Below are 21,032 nucleotides of genomic sequence, written 5' to 3' on the forward strand. Positions count from 1 at the left end.
TAGCACTGTAAAAACCAGACAATTTTTTCTAGGCTTTGCTTTGTACAAAAGGAGGGGACCCTTGGCTATTAAGAAACAAATACTTGTTGGAGAGGTGATCTTTCTTTTCTGTGCAAAGAGTCAATTAGGATCTTAAACTGAATGTCAATAGTCTCATCAAGTCAACAAACATTCTACACTTTTTGGCACTGCTCATAAAATATTTTGGTCAAAGTTACATATTTAAGGCTTTACAAATATATTTTTAATCTATTCTGGATACTTGAAAACAGATTAAATTTGTTAATTAAAAACTCCAAATTAACACGAATTTCATGCTCGTAATAACTGTTAGCACATTTTTGAGTGCAACTGTATATTTGAGCTTAACATCCCAAGTAACTTGTGCATGGTCATGCAGTATTTTGCAAACTTACACTGAGCTGCACAGAAAGGAACTGTGCTATTCTCAGACTCTTCTGCTTTTGAAGCGGCACAAGTGTATTCTCCCTACAGCAGGTCTTAACCTTTGCAACAGCTTAAAAAAAACTGTACTCAAAAAAGACAAAAAGCTCGGTGTGCCTGGAAGCTTGGTGAACTGAACAGACTGCAGTGGAAAAGGCCTCTGCTCAGTAGGTGTCAGTAAAGACTCATCTGGATATAAGGTATTTAACGATGGCAGTACTACAAAAATCAATGGCAAAAATTGTGTCCTTTCATTACATGTGAGGAGAAAGTGATGAGGCCTTGTCACTGGACCCAACAAAAGGATTAATAAAATAAAATAATAATAAAAAATAGATTTGCAAAAGCTAAACACACAGTCACAATTACGATATCTTTCTTAATTGTGACTAATAATGTGCAGCAGCATGTAATAGTTCAACAATGCATACAAGCGCTTTACACAGTAAAAACACTAAATTACAAAGTTAAGTTATCTTCCATAAAAAAGAGTGGTTCCTAATTAAATGCACAAAATGAATAAAAGAGTCAGGCTCAAGATCCCTTGAATAATAAAAATAGTAGCTGACACTTTGCATAATTATAGCTATGAGATGTGTCAAGGGTCATTGCCCACATAAACATACAGATACACACACATGCATTGTTATTTTACGAATCAAGTTGTTTTAGTACTCCTTGAGGACACAAACAATAATACTAAAAATCTGGGCAGCCACAGTAGTCAGCCTTTAAACAAAGTCAAAGCTCTGTTCATCTGGTTTAGCACCAATAAAAGGTCTCTTTACACGGATATAAAATGCTTCATAAAGACCCAAAGAACCAGAAAATGCAGGAAACAGTCATTGTCTATCCTGAATAGTTCCTGCAATTTAAACCAATGTTGGGCTATGGAGCTTTTCAGTGGAGTTTTGAATTACATTTGTGAAAAGTGGGTCTTAAAAATCTTTTAAGGTCCATTAGTGTAATAGGACAGCAATCTGTTTAACTGTTAACTTAGTTAATAAAAACAAACCGAAAAAATGAATACTGTTTGCATTCTGGGTACGTTTCCTTCTTTAGTCATCTTTAGTCCATTCACATCAACTAAAATACTTAAATTCTGAAAAAAAGTTCAATTTAAATCTTTAAACCCCAGAGCATATCCATCGTCAAAGCTCCTCCTCCCCAGTTTCACTCTAATACCTCCACTCCACTGCATAAATGTATCATTACAGTATCATTATGGCAACAGTATCCCCCAGCTTCCATTAACAGGGACTTAGGTACTGTGTGCTGTGGCTTACATAGACCCATTATATTATTAAGTCATTATAAACCAGGACACAGAGAAAATTATGCCTTTAATGGGAGCTACATTGGGAACTACTTAAGTTTATGCTCCCAACCCACCTACTTTTGTGCCTATTTTCCTGTGTCCGTGGATCTGAGCGCCCACGGTGTTAAGTTACGTATCGGACTATCAAGTTACTTCACCCTGAACAAAAGGTAGTTCTATATCAAACCTTTACTCCAAATAAGCTAAGTGTTGGCAGCTGCCTACTTACCCCAGAGTTAGGATACGCCGTCCAGCCCAGTTCTGCTGTGGCCACACGAGTGTCCATCAAAGTTTCTGCAGCAAAGACAGAAAAATAGAGAGAAAAACAGTAGTTAGCCTCCAAAACCTATTTTTAGTACCCCTCAACGGAGATGACTTGAATTCAAGGCCCAGTGATCACTTGACACTATCATCTATGAACAGAGCAGAAACGAAACCCCACATGATTCATCCATCTCTGCCTCACTTCTGGTAAGACAAGAAACATGGAAACAAATCCTTGGCACTTTGCTGGGAGGGATGCCTGAGAGCTTCTGTCATGCTGTTAAATGCTCAGCTTTGTATTGTGTTCTCTCTGTGAGCACGACAACAATATGCATATCCCGCCTTTGTTTGCATGCACATGCATGCATGTATTTGAATGATTTGCAGTCACTTCTGGTGAAGTGGGTGGACTTTATTTGTACTTTTGGGTGGGAAAAGGCTGTATAGCTTTACACACCACTAATCCAGGGAAAAATCACTTCTAAAATTCAGACAGAGTATTACATCCCTGTTCTGGAAAATTCTCACAAATTCAGTAGGTCAGAGGTTCACAACGCTTTCAACTGAGTGAGATGAAAGCATATCAATTTCCTAGCTTTTTGGTGAAACTTGAACAGACATTTCACTGTAATCGATTTAACATTTGCAAAAAAAAGATACAAAAATTAAAAAAAAACCCGGTATTTTAGACTTTAAATCTCTTGTGTAAAAGCAATGTTCACTATGATATACAGTATATATACAAAAAAAGAAAAACTAAGACTGGCAGCTGACACAAAGAAACCAATCTTACCAGTTTTTCTCAGTCTGACTCTTTAGTCTGAAGAGACTAAAAGATATGTTGCCATTTTAATGGAAGACTTCCCCTGTAACAGACTGTTTATTCCATGCTCTAAATGATTCACCTCATAAACTGAAAGAACATTTCACATTTTAAATGTGTCATGCCAGAACATGCCCTTGATTGTGTTTGTGTTTCCCAAACAGATAGAATTAATTTGCTGAAGGAGGAATGGTATGTCTGGGTGATGGTCTGTAGCAGATAAAAAAGGTGCTTCGGGAATTTTCAGAGGAATTGTTTTTGCCTTGGACACCTTCCACTGCCTCAGCAATGGTTATCCAATCCAAACAAGTGTTGTTGACAGGGATGGGATCGCAGTCTGATGAAATCCTCCCTCTTAAATTTTAAATAAGACAATTCAACTTTCTTTTCTTTACACATAGCCATTTGACTTGTTTTGATTTTTATTGATTGTGCATTTACTTTTCCCTCAAACCAAATAACATAAGGGGGAAATTAGGGAGGTCTCAATCTGATCATGTGATCGGAAATCGAGTCCAATCACATGGTTTCAGACTTGATTGGAATCTGGCATCACATCCCAATCAGGGATCAGATGTATGTTTCGATTATTTTAAACCCAAATAGGAATAATAACAGTATCTACCATTACGTAGAGGACTGTCTACTGTCTAGTGGACTGCCTACAGTTTTATGTCCAGCACATTGCATAAAACTGAGCAGAATATGACATCAGCATCAAGTTGGAACACAGTTGCCATTTTTGAGACATTGTAAGTATATTTGGGGACTTTTTCTTTTTTTCAAAAATACCAAGTGACAAATCTAGACACATACTATGGTTTATTGGAGACTTTGGCGGAAAATGGGAAAGCACCAACTGCAGATGCAGCAGGCAAGTGAGAGGTGCCGTGAGCCCCTCCCATATCAGAAACAGTTTGCAGGCGCCTCATGCAGCAGCCTGCAGTAGAGCACAGAGAATACCCAGTCCATTCTGCTTCCACATTGTAATGGAATCACAAATGCACAAAGCCGCCGATGGTTCCACTCTGGATTAAATACAATGTAAATATAGTTTATCATGTTGCCCAATGTATTTTTATTTTTTTATTCTTTTATCAAAACTGACACACCAAAAAATACTCATAATTTGATTTGCACAATCTCAGTGCTCTATTAAATGATAAATAAGGTGGATGAAATAAAAAAGAAAATAAGGAACATCCTAGACCTGTTTCTTTGGTGTTCATTCTTTAAATGCATTTTTGGATAGGGATTATCAGACTATCACCTGATAATCAAAATCAAAGGACACACTCTGACCCAGGGGTGGGGGGGATGCCATATGTGGGAAACTAATGTTTTAGTTGTTATTTCTAGCAGGAAAATAAATGTTTTTAATTCAAAAGTACATTATTTTAGGAATTTAACAACAATAAAAGCTTTGTTTTGCAGAAGACCTCAACACATTTTAGTTGAGGAAAAGGTTAGAGGATCCAGATTAAACAGATTTTTGTGTGTGATAAATGTGTGGGTGTCCTATACCCTTTACCGGAAATTGCATTTTAATTTTATTTATTTTTATGCATTTACAGATCTCTTCTTAAGTATTAGCTTTTTTGTAGGACTGTTTTAGAATTGGTATTATTTAAAGAAATATCAACAATCTACCTATCCATCGCTCTTCCATGCTGTGACATGCTTTCAGACTGTGGGAGGAAGCCAAAGCACCTAGAGAGAACTCACGCATGCATAGGCAGAGCATTCAAGCAACATGCAGAAAGACCCCAGGCTGGGATTTGAACCTGGAACCTTCTTTCTGTAAGACAATAATGCTGCCAACACACACATAGTGACTAACAAAAGGTATCATTCACATGACCTTTTAGAATAATGGGAGGAGAGACTGACAGTAAAATACTTTTAACACTGTTAAATTTTAGTTTCTAAAAAAAAAATCCTTATGGTCACTGTCAAAGAAAAAAAACATGTTAATGTAAATGTTAGGAAATGTGATTCAATTTTCTCCACTTACATGTAGAGGTAGTCCACAGACATTAACTAGTTAGTTAAGATATATCAGATACACATTCAAATACTTATATATCTAGAATAGAACACAGACTAATTCATAAGCAGACTTTACCTGCAGTAGTCAACACTGTGAGCTATTTTCTGTGTACACCTACTGGGACAGTCTTGTTCACACTAGGCTTTTCGTCTGAGTGTTTCAATTTCCTTAAAATCAGCCTTTCACTGTCTAGTTTCCACAGTCAGCCAGCTCCAGCCTGCCTGTTTTTAAGACTTGTTGTCAGCTGGGGAGATAGGACCACGAAACAGCTCCCTGTGCCAGAGAGCATTGTGGGGACTGCCAGCCCTTCCTCAGGGGAAATCACAGAAGCTTTAGTCTAATCACACGGACACTTGGTAGGCCATTTTCCATTTCCTTTAAAACACAGAGGAGAGGGGGAACAAAGTAAAAGACATTGTGGGTAGGGGACAAAAAAGGTCAGAGGCCTCATGGGAAGGCAGGATGAGCACTGTCACCTGATCTAATGTCCACCATTAACAGAATATCAAAGTAGCACATGAGTAAATGGAGTGTACTAAGTGGTGATTAGCAACAAGGTTTGGCTCAAGCAGCAGTCATGCCACATCTCTAACACCTGTCCACAGGCATAGGGGATTTGAGAAATGTCCAATGTGTCTGTGTGCAAGTTTTAAATCAGCTGTCTTGCTCATCTTTTTTTTTTTGTGAAGTGAATGTGAATACTAACAAAATCAATGTAATTTAATAGCACATGCATATTATGAATAATTACTGTTTTAAATAGAGTAATATTTATTATCTTAGGTTGTTTTCAATAATATTTTTTAGTAATCATTTTTCTGTGTTGTATTATTCTTCTTATTATGGGCACAAAGGCAACCTAAATATCACATGTTTTTTATCTGGAGATGAATAACTATTTTGAAAAGCATTTCTGAATATGAATGTTTCATGGCAGGTGCTGTTCTTCGATTATTTGCTGAAGGCCTCACTCTCTAGCCTGAATGATGCCAAAATATGCATGTATTGATTTTTATTTTTTACATTTTTCTTTGAAAAGGTATTTTCCTTTTAAACTGGTACTGAGTTTCCAACCAGACAAATCCTGATCTGAGTCAATCCAACTGATAATCCTTCAATTTTGGTCTCTAGCTGATCCCTCAGTGTATCTCAAACAAGTAAACAAGAACATCCTGGGTTTGAATCCCAGCCTTAGGTCCTTCTGCATGGAGTTTGAATGTTCTGCCTGTGTATGCGTGGGTTCTCACAGTTTCCTCACACAGTCCAAAAACATGACTGTCAGTTTACTTGGTCTCTCTAAATTGTCCTTAGGTATGAGTGTATGTACATGAATATTTGTCCTGTGTGTCTCTGTGTTGCCCTACAAGAGACAGGCAATCCAGTGTGTACCCCGCCTCTCGCCTGCTGGAGATAAGCACCAGCCCCCCGCAACCCTGCAAGAATAAAAGGAGAATCTACAATACAATAAATGTAACTAAAACAAGGAATGTCACATTATGTCTCCTCATCAATATGCTGTGGTAATAAAAAACTAAGGAAGAGTGTGAATTAGAAAACATTTAGAAAAACATAGGCAATCTATGACGCAGCGAGAATTAGGAATAGTAAAGTTTTGGTTTTAAAATTTGTCTACATCTGTCAGCATTAGGGTCCTAGAATTATTTTTTTATGGTTGCTCGGCAACAAAATAAGTAGTTCCTAAAATTTGTGATTCCCACATGTTTTTGGCAGTGGGTTTAAAGACTATAATAATACAACCTAGGTCAGCAATTCTGAGTGAAACTTCTAACTAGAAACAGTATCTCTTTAAGCATAAGAAAGCAAATGTAAAACATACAAAATAGAACTCCATTTGTAAGACCAAATCCATTTTTAGGTATTACATAATTAGCAACAATTTGCAGCATAAACTAAGTAATTTTTGTATTGTTAATTGAAAGTAATTTGGTGGAAAAGGTGAAACAAAACGTTTGCAGTCTCCAGTGTTTCAGGGCCTTTTCTCTTTTGTTTATACACTGCTGTATCAGCTCTATCTGCAAGCACTAGTATATTAAACACAGCCAAGTTCACTAGCAGTTCAGACTGTGGGAAAACTACCCACATTAAAAGCCTAATGTTGACTATGTAAATACTGCTCATAAATTCAGAGGAAAGCAACAGCTCGTTGGTCTCAGTGCAAAAGATGTATTGTAGCAACATCATAGGCATCATATTATTTACTCAACGGATGTTAGGGATTCTTTAGCAAAAGGTGTCTTCAAAATAATACACCAAATTATTTTACTCAAAACTCAGAAGTCACAATCAGAGAGTGAAGCCAGGGCCTATAACCCCAGAGAGCGCTGCTCCTTCTTATTAGTAGCAAGTGATTGATCAATACCAAATGGTGGGCTGTTTCCACAGATAGAGAGAGAGGGGGGAATATAGAGAACGAGGAAGAGAAATGAAAGTAAGGGAGAGAGTGCATTAAACATTGATGGGGCCCTGTGTTACAGATCGATAAGGAAACAGCTTTCTACACGCAATTACACGTCAGCAAGCAGTTGCGTGATACATCACATGAACTTCCATTATTACATATTACGAGCACTAGCCCAACGAATATTTCTATAGATAAAAAACAACAGATGGAATGGATTATAGAAGTCTTAAACCTTATTAAGCTACTATGTGTATGCCTAATAATTAGGAAAAAGTCAAAATAGCTACATGTCTGTATAAATCCCTCCTTTGTGACCATGTCTGTATGATTGCATGGTTGCTGGTCGATAGAACATGTGCTGAAGCCCTTTTCGAAGCCTTCTTTGCTCCTTAATCAATACGCCAGAGTATTCTCTAAGGATTTCCATTCCCTTTCCATCTTTTCCATTCATCTATCCTTTAACCGCCCTCCTCTACGTCGCCCTGCCCAAGGTTGCTGGTATATTTTGTAATTCAATGAGACAATCATGTCCAGCTGCTAGAGGGTGAATGAGCAGGAAAAGGCCTTCTCTTTGTTACTGTAGCAAGAAAATGAAAGATCTCAGGCCCAAAGATAACTTTGTTTAGGTAGGGTTTATCTCTTGATGTGAATGGGAACATGATGTTAGGACAAAAAAAAAAAGAAAAAAAAGACAGAACCCCCCAAAATGATGACAGACAGAAAGAAAGGAAGACGGAGATGAAATACCACAGGAGAAATCAGCAGGACTGAAATGAGCACTTAACAATGATGAAACCCCAGGGTAGCCTGCTGAGCATGGAATCTTAATATGGGGCGGCTGACAAACAAACACGAGAGAAGTGCTGCATCTTCCAAACTAATCAGCCGTCCACTCAGGGGATTTATGAATATGAAAGCAATTTTTTTTGACAGACTGGAGTATTTTTGGAACAAAGCGAGGAAATGTTTTGAGCACAGCAAGACTACCTGTACAACCAGCCAGAACTATATGTTAAGGAGCACGTTTCAAAACTTCACAACCTATTTTCTCTATGAGGAATATAAAAGTAAAAGTCCGTGACAGACTGAGGCAGTATCTCAATGTTGCTCACACGCTGAATCACCAGTCTAAAAATGATTTGATTGGAAAACAGAACGTGATATTTTCCTCCATGTCTAAGATCGGTTGAGATTATTTGAAAACTCCTGGTAATAAAGCATCACACTATTATTTGTCAAGTGAAGCCTGTCATGCTATCCAACATTGGACTGATTGGTGAAGTAAGGCTATGTTAGTATTAGCCCTGCATATAAAACTTGAGGACAAGGATCCAACATATGACCTACGTATAAAACTATTTTTGTGAAGTATGAAAGAAAAAGCTCTTGGTTTTTACCTGTTGTGCTGATAGAGGTGACTTTAGTTTGGCTATCCAATAAAACTGGGTAAAAAAGTGTGAAAGTGAACCAAATATCATGTAAGGTCTGTGAGACCGTAAGCTGGACGTGGTATAGATTAGTTTTGAAAACTATAAACATTTTCATCGCTTAACACTCCTTGGTGGTAACATGAATAGAGACACTACCTTATTGAATCACCATGTTCAATAAAGAAGACAGTCCTCAAACATGAATGTGAGACTTTTGTTGCTTTATTCGTCTTACTGAAGGGCTTTTTTGCTTTAGATAGAAAAAGCAGAACATTCAACAGGAATATGTCAAAAGAAATGTGTTATTTCAATCTCTCCCTAAAGACACACATGACAATGTGTCTGATTTGAAAATTGGACAGAAAATAATCTGCCATCCCCTGAGACATTAGCTCAAAGTGATGACACACAAGTCTTGCTTTGCCGAGACACAGACAGGATTTAAATGAGCTGGCTTGCAAATTACAGATCGCACAAACAGATGTATTAATGGAGTTCGGGGCTTGCAGTTGCTGAGTGAAAATAACATTTCCAGCATGAAAGTAGATGTGGTCAGTGTGAGTCATAAAAGGAAAACATGAGATAAGAGAACATACAGAGAAGTAAAGCCAGACAGGGGAAAGTGAAATCACAGGCAGATGTTAGAGAGATTGCAGTGTAAGGGCAATTAATATACATACACTATCAGCAGAACCTGATGAAATTATCCTATAATCACAGCAAGGTGACATTATCTTGGCTTCACACATCTGGGCTATCGTGTCGCATAAAATGTAGATATCAACCTTGTAGCCAGAAGCTCTTTACCATGATTAGCAGTTTGTAATTGAGTTGCTGTAAAATGGAAGGAGAAAATACAACAGCCCCCCTAAACAATGACTGAAAATAAATGCAAAAAAAAAAAATCCGTACATATAATGTTAGTGGTCAGTCAGTCTTCCAAGTATTGGCAACTTGCAGAGACAGCACTTTTGTACTCTAACTTTACGACTTCATATACAGCCCTCTATCTTTCACCATCTTTCTCTGGCGCTCCTGTTCCTTCGTTCGCTCATCTTCCCATGCCTTGGTCAGAGGAGAGAGGTTAGGCACATCATTTGCATTCATTAACATTACATTAGCAGACAGAGTGATCTTTAGAAACCAGGCTGCAGGAGAGTGTCATCTTTAATTCATCATAACCCCACCGCCCACTCACTCACCCGCTTTCTCTTTACCTTCTTTTTCTTCCTTCGTTCCCATCTATCCATCTCCCCTCTGCAGCACTCCTTTTTCTCCCCCCTTATCCCAGGGCATCTCTTCTTGAGTCTTCATTTATTTTCTGCTTTATATTCATCATGGCTTTTGCCTTATCTTTCATGATTATTTTTGAGGTCTCTACGTAAGTAGTGTTTTTTTCCCCCTCTGCTTAAGCACTTGTAAATATGACGATCTGATCAGGCTTTTTCTGGCTGACACCAATTCCCAGTTGTCTGTGAGACCTGGTCTGCTGATTTAGTTTTGTTTTTTTGTTTTTTCATATGGACTAAAAAGATGTGAAAAAAAAAAATTACCTCTTCTTTCATTAAATTGCTAAATTATTTCTATTTAAGTGTCAAAATATATATTTCTAACTTTCATTCTCATTTCTTCTTTGTGATAAGCTCTCTAGTCAAATGATAGCATCAATCAATTTTAGATTAACTCATTAACCAATAACTTGCATCCCTATTAATTTAAGAACTACAATTACAATAATGTACTACCAACGTAAATTTTGAGCTGTTTCTTATATATATATATATATATATATTTTTTTTTTTTTTTTTTCCCCCTTTCAACAAGCAAAGATTCCCAATCTACACTCAGGGATCTGCCTATAAAACTAAACCATTAAACTAAAATGTAACGTTTTTAGTGATTTCTTCTACAGAACAACAGAGCTCCTATGAAGTAACACCCAGAAGTACGTTTACTCTGAGCACGCAAGTACGGTATATCTGACTGATATAAATAGAATCAGTATTTATATAAAAAAATCTAAGTATGTATAAAGTACAGCTAATTAATCTGTTTTGAATGTCAAACTTTTTTTTTTTCATTTAATGAACTATTAGAGAGATGAAGGTTAAAAACATGTTGATCTCTCTGTTTTCTAAATTGTGTAAAGCCAAAAATCCATAAGTAAGCAGTGCTGTCCTCAAAGAATCAGATTCATTATGGCTGTTATTACCTGAGCCTGCCTGTCTGCTTTTAAGACACCTGGCAATTTGCTGTTTTGAAACAAGGTAATTACAACCGTTATCATGCTCCTCACTTCACAAAACAGGATTTGGAGTAAGACAGACTTTTCCTCTGCAGTTCACAGGTGGATGAACAAGATTCTGACTGACCTTCTAATCTTTCAAGCACACTCATTCTTTGTCATACATTGTATTTCCACCGTCTTTAGTTTCATAAGAATCAAAAACATTTTTGACTGATATTATGAAAAAAAAATTAATCCAATAAATTCACCTATTTTAGAGAGAGCCACTTAATCGTCTGATAAATCTTTCTACACGTCTGAATACGAACTGCTTGGATTTTACAGACAAGCATGTACCCCATTCACATTGTTTTTAGCTTATCTATACAATATCACCTCACTCGAAAATGTGGAGTTTTCACTAAAGCCTCTTTGGGTAATAATGAGATGGTTTTAACACTGTTTTCACAGGAAAAGAAAAGTGAAAAGAATGGAAAGATAACAGTGATTTCTTAAAAGGGTATCAATGAAGTGATTAAATCCTTGCATTCCCATCATGGGTGATTACAGATGATGAAGTCTACATCACACAAGTATGCAATTACACACTGAATAAGAATAACTATGAATAAGGTATTATTATGGTAAATGTAAGTAAATGCACTTATAATAAAGGTGCAGAACTTTGAGTTATGTATTTTAATAGCCTTAATAGTCAAAAACAAGAGTTTTTGACTATTAAAAACTCTTAATAGTTTAAGAGTTTTAAACTCTTAATAGTTTTATTATTAAGAGTTTAACAACAAACTCTGACAAACAACAAAAATTGTTTGTTAGGTAACAAAAAATTTTTGTTTGTTACCTGATATCACAAACAAGAGTTGTTATAAGTTGGAATTATAGCATTTTGCCAAAATCAGAAATGATTAAAGTTGATGTTTTAAATGTGTATGGCTGTTTCCATAAAGACATGAAAGCTGACTTTATCTGTATTCCCCAAAGAATATAAGCTCTCATTTCAAAATGGCTGTGAACATTTCCAAATCCAACATATTCTTTGACAGACAAGAGGTTAAATTAGAGCAACATGTCAGTACTGCATTGTGCCTCAGTGTTACCTGCTCAAGGTATCTCTTTCTCCCTTTCTCACAGTGTATGTAAACTGCAGACATGTTTCAACAAGTAAAAAAAAGAAAAAAATTGTTTTTATAGCTTCATGCTCTGTGTTTTTATTGACTTCATTTTTAAACACATTGCACTAAAGATAGTCAGTAATGAGAGCATCTCTACTTATTGTACAAAAAATTCTCTGAATATGCTCTCATGCTTTGGAAAAAGAACAAAAATAACTAAAAATGTATTACCTAATTGCACTAAACTGTGTTAAAAAAAGATAGTAAAATGACAGTAATTTATCCTTTTCTTTGGGGGAGATTTGTTTCACGCAAAACTTTAGTTCATTTGATAAGTTATCTCTGACTGACTGTCATAATATCATGTCTGCCGCCTATGCACTCATTGACTGGTCCATAAAGGTTCTCACAATGGGACTATGAGACTGGCATTTAGCAATTAAGGCTACAGCTAATGGTTCACCCACAGACAGTAAATGCATATTTGTTTTTGAAGCAGACAGTGAATTGCTGAGTTAGTAAAACTATATTAGTCAGTCTCGCACTGCTGTCCTTAAGACTAATTAAGAACAAATAGTCGTTAGCAAGGTGCATGTCCAAATGCAGTTAAAATAATTTAATTTCATAAAATTCAGTCAGCATACCGATGTCTGTGAAGCTCACCCAGCTGCATTTTAGAGCAACAGAGTTAGAAGAAAAATTCAGAAGAGTCCGCCCTTTACTGTCATGCAGCTGAACCAAGATAACCATCGTGTAATATGTTGGTCCAATATGGAGGACAGACAGAAATTAAAGATAAAGAAACGAGACAGAGGATAGCAAGACACAAATGTGATAGAATGAGGGGAAGAAAGAGGCTGAGTGTAGTTAAAATAAAGATAGCGAATCAGATATAGAGACAGTCTTATGGGGAGTGCATCATGCAGCAGATTCTGGTGTTATCTTATCATAGTGGATCTAACCTAAGGGAAACAAATGGCTCACTTAATTTGTCAGAAATTCCACAGTTCTTCTTGTGGTACTTGCATTTAGAAGAATCCTCTGTTATTTGGTGGTGATTGTAATATTCATTTTAGGTTAAATCCAATGTGGCATGGTGGAGTAATTGTTAGCACTGTTGCCTCACTGTAAGAAGTTTCCTGAGTCTAAATCTCAGCCAGGACTTTTCAAAATAAAGTCTTAATTTTGTGAGTGTGTTGCTTGTCTCTAGGTACTGCTGTTTTATCCCACTCTAAAGTATGAGGGGCCGTTTAGGACAAAATTTACGTTTTGTCTCTCACACACTACCAAAAAGTCTCGCATACTCCAAAAAAGTAGCCACGCACACTCCAAAAAATTACGTTTTGTCTCTCACACACTACCAAAAACTCTCGCATACTCCAAAAAAGTAGCCACGCACACTCCAAAAAATTACGTTTTGTCTCTCACACACTACCAAAAAGTCTCGCATACTCCAAAAAAGTAGCCACGCACACTCCAAAAAATTACGTTTTGTCTCTCACACACTACCAAAAACTCTCGCATACTCCAAAAAAGTAGCCACGCACACTCCAAAAAATTACGTTTTGTCTCTCACACACTACCAAAAACTCTCGCATACTCCAAAAAAATAGCCTCGCACACTCCAAAAAATTACGTTTTGTCCCTCACACACTACCAAAAACTCACGCATACTCAAAAAAATAGCCTCGCATACTCAAAAAATTACGTTTTGTCTCTCACACACTACCAAAAACTCTCGCATACTCAAAAAAATTACATTTTGTCTCTCACACACTACCAAAAACTCACGCATACTCAAAAAAATAGCCACGCACACTCAAAAATTACTCACGCACATTCAAAAAATACTCAAATTGCGTATACACACACTACTAAAATGTCACACAGACACACACAAACGTTAACTTTCTCGCTCACATACACTACTATCAGCTCGCTCACATACACTGTACTAACAGCTCGCACACACACAGACGTTTATCTCTCACATACACAAGACTAAAGTTGAACACACACACAGTACTAAGACTCGTTTTATGTATGTGTGAGAGCGAGACTTGTTATGAATGTGTGAGAGCGAAACTCTTTTTGAATGTGTGAGAGTTGTCACGGAAGAGGCGGGGCATAATTTTTGGATCAAACTGCGCATGCGTAGATCCTAAACTATAAGTTTCGATTGTTGACTCACTGTATGTTCTATTACTTAGTATATTTGTGCTTTTAAATATATATAGAACGTTTAACTTTCTTGTAGATTAAATGTGCTATAGAAATAAATGAATCTGATTGATTGATTAAAAAGAGCAAAATTGCTGTAGTACAATCTGTCCACTGGGTGCCAGTATTACAGGAATTATTAACCGGCGCCAACTAGTGCCGAAGAAGAAAGAGTTTGCTATACCGAACATGGCTAACTCTAATTCGAAACGAGAGAAAATTGGTCAGGCAGCTGCCATTTTAAACACCGCTCCGGAACGGAACAGAGATGAGAGTTCTGAATCTACTGTAGCACTGCGGGCAGTCGTTGAATCGTTTAATGCGCCTGTCAAAGTGCTGGTTGCCTCCGGAGAAGATAGAATGGTGTTTAAAATGGCAGCTGCCTGACCAATTCTCTCTCGTTTCGAATTAGAGTTAGCCATGTTCGGTATAGCAAACTCTTTCTTCTTCGGCACTAGTTGGCGCCGGTTAATAATTCCTGTAATACTGGCACCCAGTGGACAGATTGTACTACAGCAATTTTGCTCTTTTTAATCAATCAATCAGATTCATTTATTTCTATAGCACATTTAATCTACAAGAAAGTTAAACGTTCTATATATATTTAAAAGCACAAATATACTAAGTAATAGAACATACAGTGAGTCAACAATCGAAACTTATAGTTTAGGATCTACGCATGCGCAGTTTGATCCAAAAATTATGCCCCGCCTCTTCCGTGACAACTCTCACACATTCAAAAAGAGTTTCGCTCTCACACATTCAAAAAGAGTTTCGCTCTCACACATTCATAACAAGTCTCGCTCTCACACATACATAAAACGAGTCTTAGTACTGTGTGTGTGTTCAACTTTAGTCTTGTGTATGTGAGAGATAAACGTCTGTGTGTGTGCGAGCTGTTAGCAGTGTATGTGAGCGAGAAAATTAACGTTTGTGTGTATGTGCGCGAGCTGGTAGTAGTGTATGTGAGCGAGCTGGTAGTAGTGTATGTGAGCGAGCTGGTAGTAGTGTATGTGAGCGAGAAAGTTAACGTTTGTGAATGTGCGAGCTGTTAGTACAGTGTATGTGAGCGAGCTGATAGTAGTGTATGTGAGCGAGAAAGTTAACGTTTGTGTGTGTGTGTGTGACATTTTAGTAGTGTGTGTATACGCAATTTGAGTATTTTTTGAATGTGCGTGAGTAATTTTTGAGTGTGCGTGGCTATTTTTTTGAGTATGCGTGAGTTTTTGGTAGTGTGTGAGAGACAAAATGTAATTTTTTGAGTATGCGAGGCTATTTTTTTGAGTATGCGTGAGTTTTTGGTAGTGTGTGAGGGACAAAACGTAATTTTTTGGAGTGTGCGAGGCTATTTTTTTGGAGTATGCGAGAGTTTTTGGTAGTGTGTGAGAGACAAAACGTAATTTTTTGGAGTGTGCGTGGCTACTTTTTTGGAGTATGCGAGACTTTTTGGTAGTGTGTGAGAGACAAAACGTAATTTTTTGGAGTGTGCGTGGCTACTTTTTTGGAGTATGCGAGACTTTTTGGTAGTGTGTGAGAGACAAAACGTAATTTTTTGGAGTGTGCGTGGCTACTTTTTTGGAGTATGCGAGACTTTTGGTAGTGTGTGAGAGACAAAACGTAATTTTTTGGAGTGTGCGTGGCTACTTTTTTGGAGTATGCGAGACTTTTTGGTAGTGTGTGAGAGACAAAACGTAAATTTTGTCCTAAACGGCCCCTCATACTAAAGCACATGCATGTTAGATATACTGTCAGCTCTAAATTGCTTTTAGCTGTGGACATGTATGTGTGTCTCTGTCTTGGCCTGTGAATAATAGGCAACCTTTCCAAGGTGTATCCTCTTGCCCACTGGCCATAATAAATAGGCCCATTCATGACCATGCATGGGGTAACGAGTGAATAGAAAGAGCACAATTATCACCTCAATATGGACCTGACAGAACCAGACATGAAGAAACTAACAGTTGACAGAAAGTTATGCAAGCACATACTAGCGATTACGTGTGTTGTCAGGACACCCAAAACAGAACAGTTTGGCTTCTGTAAGCATCACTCCTACTGGTACCCTGTCCAAGTCTGACCTAAAACATCACATAGAAAACTGACAACTCCACTGGCCTTGAACAGAAAATCCTAAAGTCTGCACTTTAATCCCCAAAAGAGTAGCTTAATTTTTTTTTCCTCTGTGTTTCTCGAAGTTTCTTGCCAAGAACAGGGCGATGTACAAGTAAAAAAATAATAATAACCTTGGCTGTATTCAAGTTAGAGAGGCAGTGACTGGATAGCTATATCCAAGCTCATTAAATGGTGTTGTTAACCATGTTTGGATGCACCACAAAATTGACTTGTGCCTTCTGAATAATCCCCCACTTTTGACATCAAGGAAAACAGACAGTAGTGCAAAGTAAAGAGCTAGAGAGAGCTAGAACCTTGAGGCTTTATCAGAGTGCTTCCTCTCCATCTCATTTGTGACGGTAAAAGAACGACCTTCAGCCACCTTGAACCCATTGGAGCAGAATTTCAATAAAACTCAAATTATCACCCAGGCCCATGGGGCTTGGGTAAAGCACTGAGCCTGAATTGACTGCAGATATAAGACAATTTAACAGTCATATGGAGGTGTGAGTGACTCAATCACATGCCATACTTCTGTTTCTCCCCAAGAGGGTTATCTCAGCGGTAAGAGGCAGTTACTGTACCCTGTCGGGAGAGAATGCCACCGGGATGGATCGCTGATTGTTTTCCGACTGTGTGTGTGTGCGTATGTGTTTTCCGGTGTGCAATTGGAAAAGTGTTATTCAATTTGGTAGTGTTCTTCCCGTGACTGACGTAGCATAATCGATGCTTTAGTTCGTTATTCCCAAGTTGTGTAGTCTCCTCAACAGGGAATATAGTGGCTAAGTTGGTATGAATGAGAGAAGATGCATGGTGAGATCACACCATCTTAAAAACAAGTGAGGTTCTCTTTGGGGATCTTGTTAGTGTATCCCTAACACATACAGACTTCCAAAATGAACACACACACAAACATATGTGCTGTCCAAACAGCAAAACCACTGGCAATGGTCACCACAAACAACTCCAGGTTGATACCACCTCTCACTCTTCCCTCTTTTCTTTGATATTTATAGAGATAAAACCAGTACCTTCACCAATGCCTCCAAGCAAACACAATGCTTTTCATTAAAAGTGATCTACTTTCTTGCTGTTTATGCTCACATTCCAGTGGAAGTCTATATATTTTGGGCGATGGGCTTTTGTTTTCCCTCCAGGGCATTGCTTGAGCCTGTCAGGGAATACGAGATGGAAAACAGTCCGGAGGCTACAAGACAAACTTTCAGCAGAGGATCTTAACCTTGCAGGATGAGTCGAACAGAGTGTGATGATATTCTCTGAAAGGAGTCTATAAAAATAGGAATGACGAGAAAGAGGGAGGAAAAGACGGGTACGTTTTGCTTTAGGGAGTACAAGTGGGAGACGTTTTTGGAAATCTCTCATCCCATAGTAGCAAACGGTAAATGCCCTCTCATCTCATCACTTTTCTTTCCAGTTAAGGATGACTATGTAGTGAGAGTAAAATGACAAAAAAAAGTGTATTCTGTCAGCTCCACAAGGCAGGTTTTTGTTTACAAATTTGTTTTCTTTCATCTGATGCTACCACTGCTCATGTTCGCCTCCAACAGCCTGTTCTTATAAAGGATTAATTGTAAAAGAGATAGCTTAAACAGAGGGACTGATATCAAAGTGGGGCTCTACTATCTTAAAACAATTTAATTTTAATTAAAAAAAAACTCTCATGGGGTGGATGCCTGTACAACATCATTAACCAACTATTTTTACAAAGGGTGTGATGGTTTACAAAAAATTACTGTTTGGTATGTTTTTGGATAAAATGGTAGAAAATAGCCACTATGGAACTAAAATAATCGTTTTTTCTTTGGTTGGCTGGTTGGTTGGTTCTTTGGATAACAAGACTGTATTTGACTGGAACATGTATTTACTGAAAAAAAAACACAAAAAACAAAACAGGGTTGTAGTTTAAAAACACATTTACCTTTGCACAACATGCATTACTGAGTTATTAAGAAAGAAACCAATGGTTATCCACATGGGACACTGAGGTAAATATATTTTCCAATAAAGATCTGTCCAAGATTAGTAGCATCAAGGGATTTAAGATGTCAAAAGAAGAAAGAAGATGTCATTATTTACAGCCTATAAACTTTTATCAGAATCCTATTCTAAAAATTCAGAACTAGCCCTTTAAGTCTTTGTTTTTTCAAGTTGATTTATTGCAAAATGACTCTCGGTGCCATAACCCATAACTCAGTAAAACACTTGGCTGATCTGGAAGGGCAAATGTCATTTCCAACACACAAGATACAGTCTGTTTTACCACAGGGAGACTGAGTGTTATTTTATGCATGTGTTGCGCACACACAAAAGCTTGCAAAGGCTAAATCTGAACTCATATCATCTGGCATCCAGGATGCCTTGGTGCTTGAGCTTTGGCCCGCAACAGAGCTGAAATGTCACAGCTGTCCAGTTACACAATTGGTGAATGCAAACATCAGCCAATGATGGCTTCTTGAGCTCCCGCTGTATCGTTACTAGCTGTCATCTTTTATCACAACATCCATTAACACCTCAAATATTTTTTTTTTCTCGTCTTAAATCCTGTCATTTTGGATCCCTCAAGCTGTTTGCTGATTGCTACTGTAATGGAGACATGAGAGGATCAAAGGGTGAGCCTCTTGATGCAGTAGGACAGCCTGTGGTTACGCTCTCAGTTGAAGTTCTTCCTTCCAGAAGAAAGAAAAGAGCTTCCAGGCAACTCTTTACTCTGCGTCGGCCAGATGAAGCTATTTGCAGTTACGATGTGAGCTGTGCTCCAGGAGTCAAAGTGTGATGCTTGCTACAACAGTTGCAGCTTAAGAACCGAAGCACCTTAAAAATGCAGTGCCAAGAAACCCACTTAAAAGCTGTTCTCTTTCTTTAGATGTACAGAGCAGTGGAAGGAAACACTTGCACAATGGCCACTTTGCACATTCAGAAACAGACCATATCATGTAACAGTGCAAATGTAAATATAAAAGTATTTCACACAAGTGTGCTGCTCCAATATCATAAATTATTTGCCCAGTCCTGTTTCACCGGGTTAGAAAGTGTGAAGTTGTGCAGTGGTGCTGTGAATTTTTTGCTCAAAGAAACAAAATTCTTTAAGGCTCACTTTGGTGGCAGAAGGGGTGAACTGGAATGATGTTTTCACAGTATCATCTTGTGTAAAAATACAACATATTCACAGTATTATGGCACTTACACGATCAAAACAAAAAACATGACCTAATGTACTTCACAAAGATTTTTTTTCCTCACCTCTGCTACAGGTATATAATATATTGACTTCTCTATGTATATTAATTTTATCTATAACATTCTTGTGTTGGTATTTTTATTTTATTACAATAACAAAATTAGAATGCACCCACTAAATTAAGTACTGGTTTTCAACTTCTTATTTCACACACCATAGTTATTCTGTTTATAGTCCTGGGAAGCTTATTTGTAATGAAGTAATTCTGAGCACATTAGCTAAAATACAATGCCTGTATTTTAATGTAAAATATTGTTTAATTTATAGAACAACAGATTTACCAACTTGATATTAACTGGTTACTTATTCTCCACAGGAAACTCATGTGCAGTCCGATGCTCAACAGATTCTGCACTTTTCAACACAGATTTAACACTTTTAAAGATTTGTTACCTTAAAAAGAGCAAGTAGTGATGTTCCTTTAGTTTCTACATTTCAGAGACAAAAGCTGAAGTTGGATTTTTTTAAGGCTTTGTGGTGCTGGTGGCCATCATTCATTCGACGGTGGGAGGGACAGCATTGCATTACAGTGCGTTCTTTTGGCACTTAATATTTTTGGAGGTCCATGCTGGATATACAGTGGGGCTTACAAGACTTCAACAAGGAAATTCAGAGGTCATTGATCAGTCACAAATGCACTAAACCATATGGCTGCCAAGCACATAAAAAAACTAATACTTGCAGGTGTAAATTATTTATTAACAGTTCTTACACACAAGGTCATGTGGTATATCTATTTGTGGACATATTTCTTTAAAGTTTGAACACAAAATGAAGGGGAATCCATTGATAGCACCTTATAGTAAAAATAGTCACCACACCAAATACCACATTTCACTGGTTTGACAACTTGCAACAAGAACCTACTCTCCTTAAGTGTGACCTCACTTAAGGCGCCAACACTATGTTTCTTACAGGTGAAAAAAAAGCCTCTTTACTGCAGCATTTTTGTAGCGTCTCATTAAAAGGTGTTAAATTGTAGGAACAGCATGGCGGAAAATCTTTGTGGTTTTAAAACCAGAACCGACCTTGATCTACCTTGATACCAGTAACTGACCCATGCCGAGGTGGTGATGGATACACTTAATGTTCCCGTGCTTCAATACATGAATAACCAACCAAATAAAAGATATCCGACTGAGTCTATCTATTCTTGGTAGATTCCGAGTTTATTATGCTAAAAGCAGAATGATATTGATCCAGAGAAGTAGAGGTGACTGTTGCTCTTCCAGTCATCACTGTAGGTGCCTAACATTGAATTGGAAAAAGCACGCAGAGGGCAGACAGATATAAAAAAGTCACTGGAAGTTTCATTACAAATATTTGGTAG

At 37.6% G+C, this 21,032-nt stretch overlaps 1 protein-coding gene across 2 annotated transcripts in view; it reads right to left on the reverse strand.

The window, feature by feature from the left end:
• Positions 1–21,032, reverse strand: part of LOC102235277 (ephrin type-B receptor 1-B) — a 177,079-nt gene that overhangs the window by 114,134 nt on the left and 41,913 nt on the right. For both annotated transcript variants that reach the window (XM_023335810.1, XM_014472440.2), the window contains exon 2: positions 1,992–2,056. In XM_023335810.1, coding sequence (XP_023191578.1) covers positions 1,992–2,056 — 65 coding nt within the window. The remainder of the gene's footprint in view (positions 1–1,991; positions 2,057–21,032) is intronic.

Source organism: Xiphophorus maculatus, chromosome 6 (assembly GCF_002775205.1).
Source record: "Xiphophorus maculatus strain JP 163 A chromosome 6, X_maculatus-5.0-male, whole genome shotgun sequence".
NCBI lineage: Eukaryota > Metazoa > Chordata > Actinopteri > Cyprinodontiformes > Poeciliidae > Xiphophorus > Xiphophorus maculatus.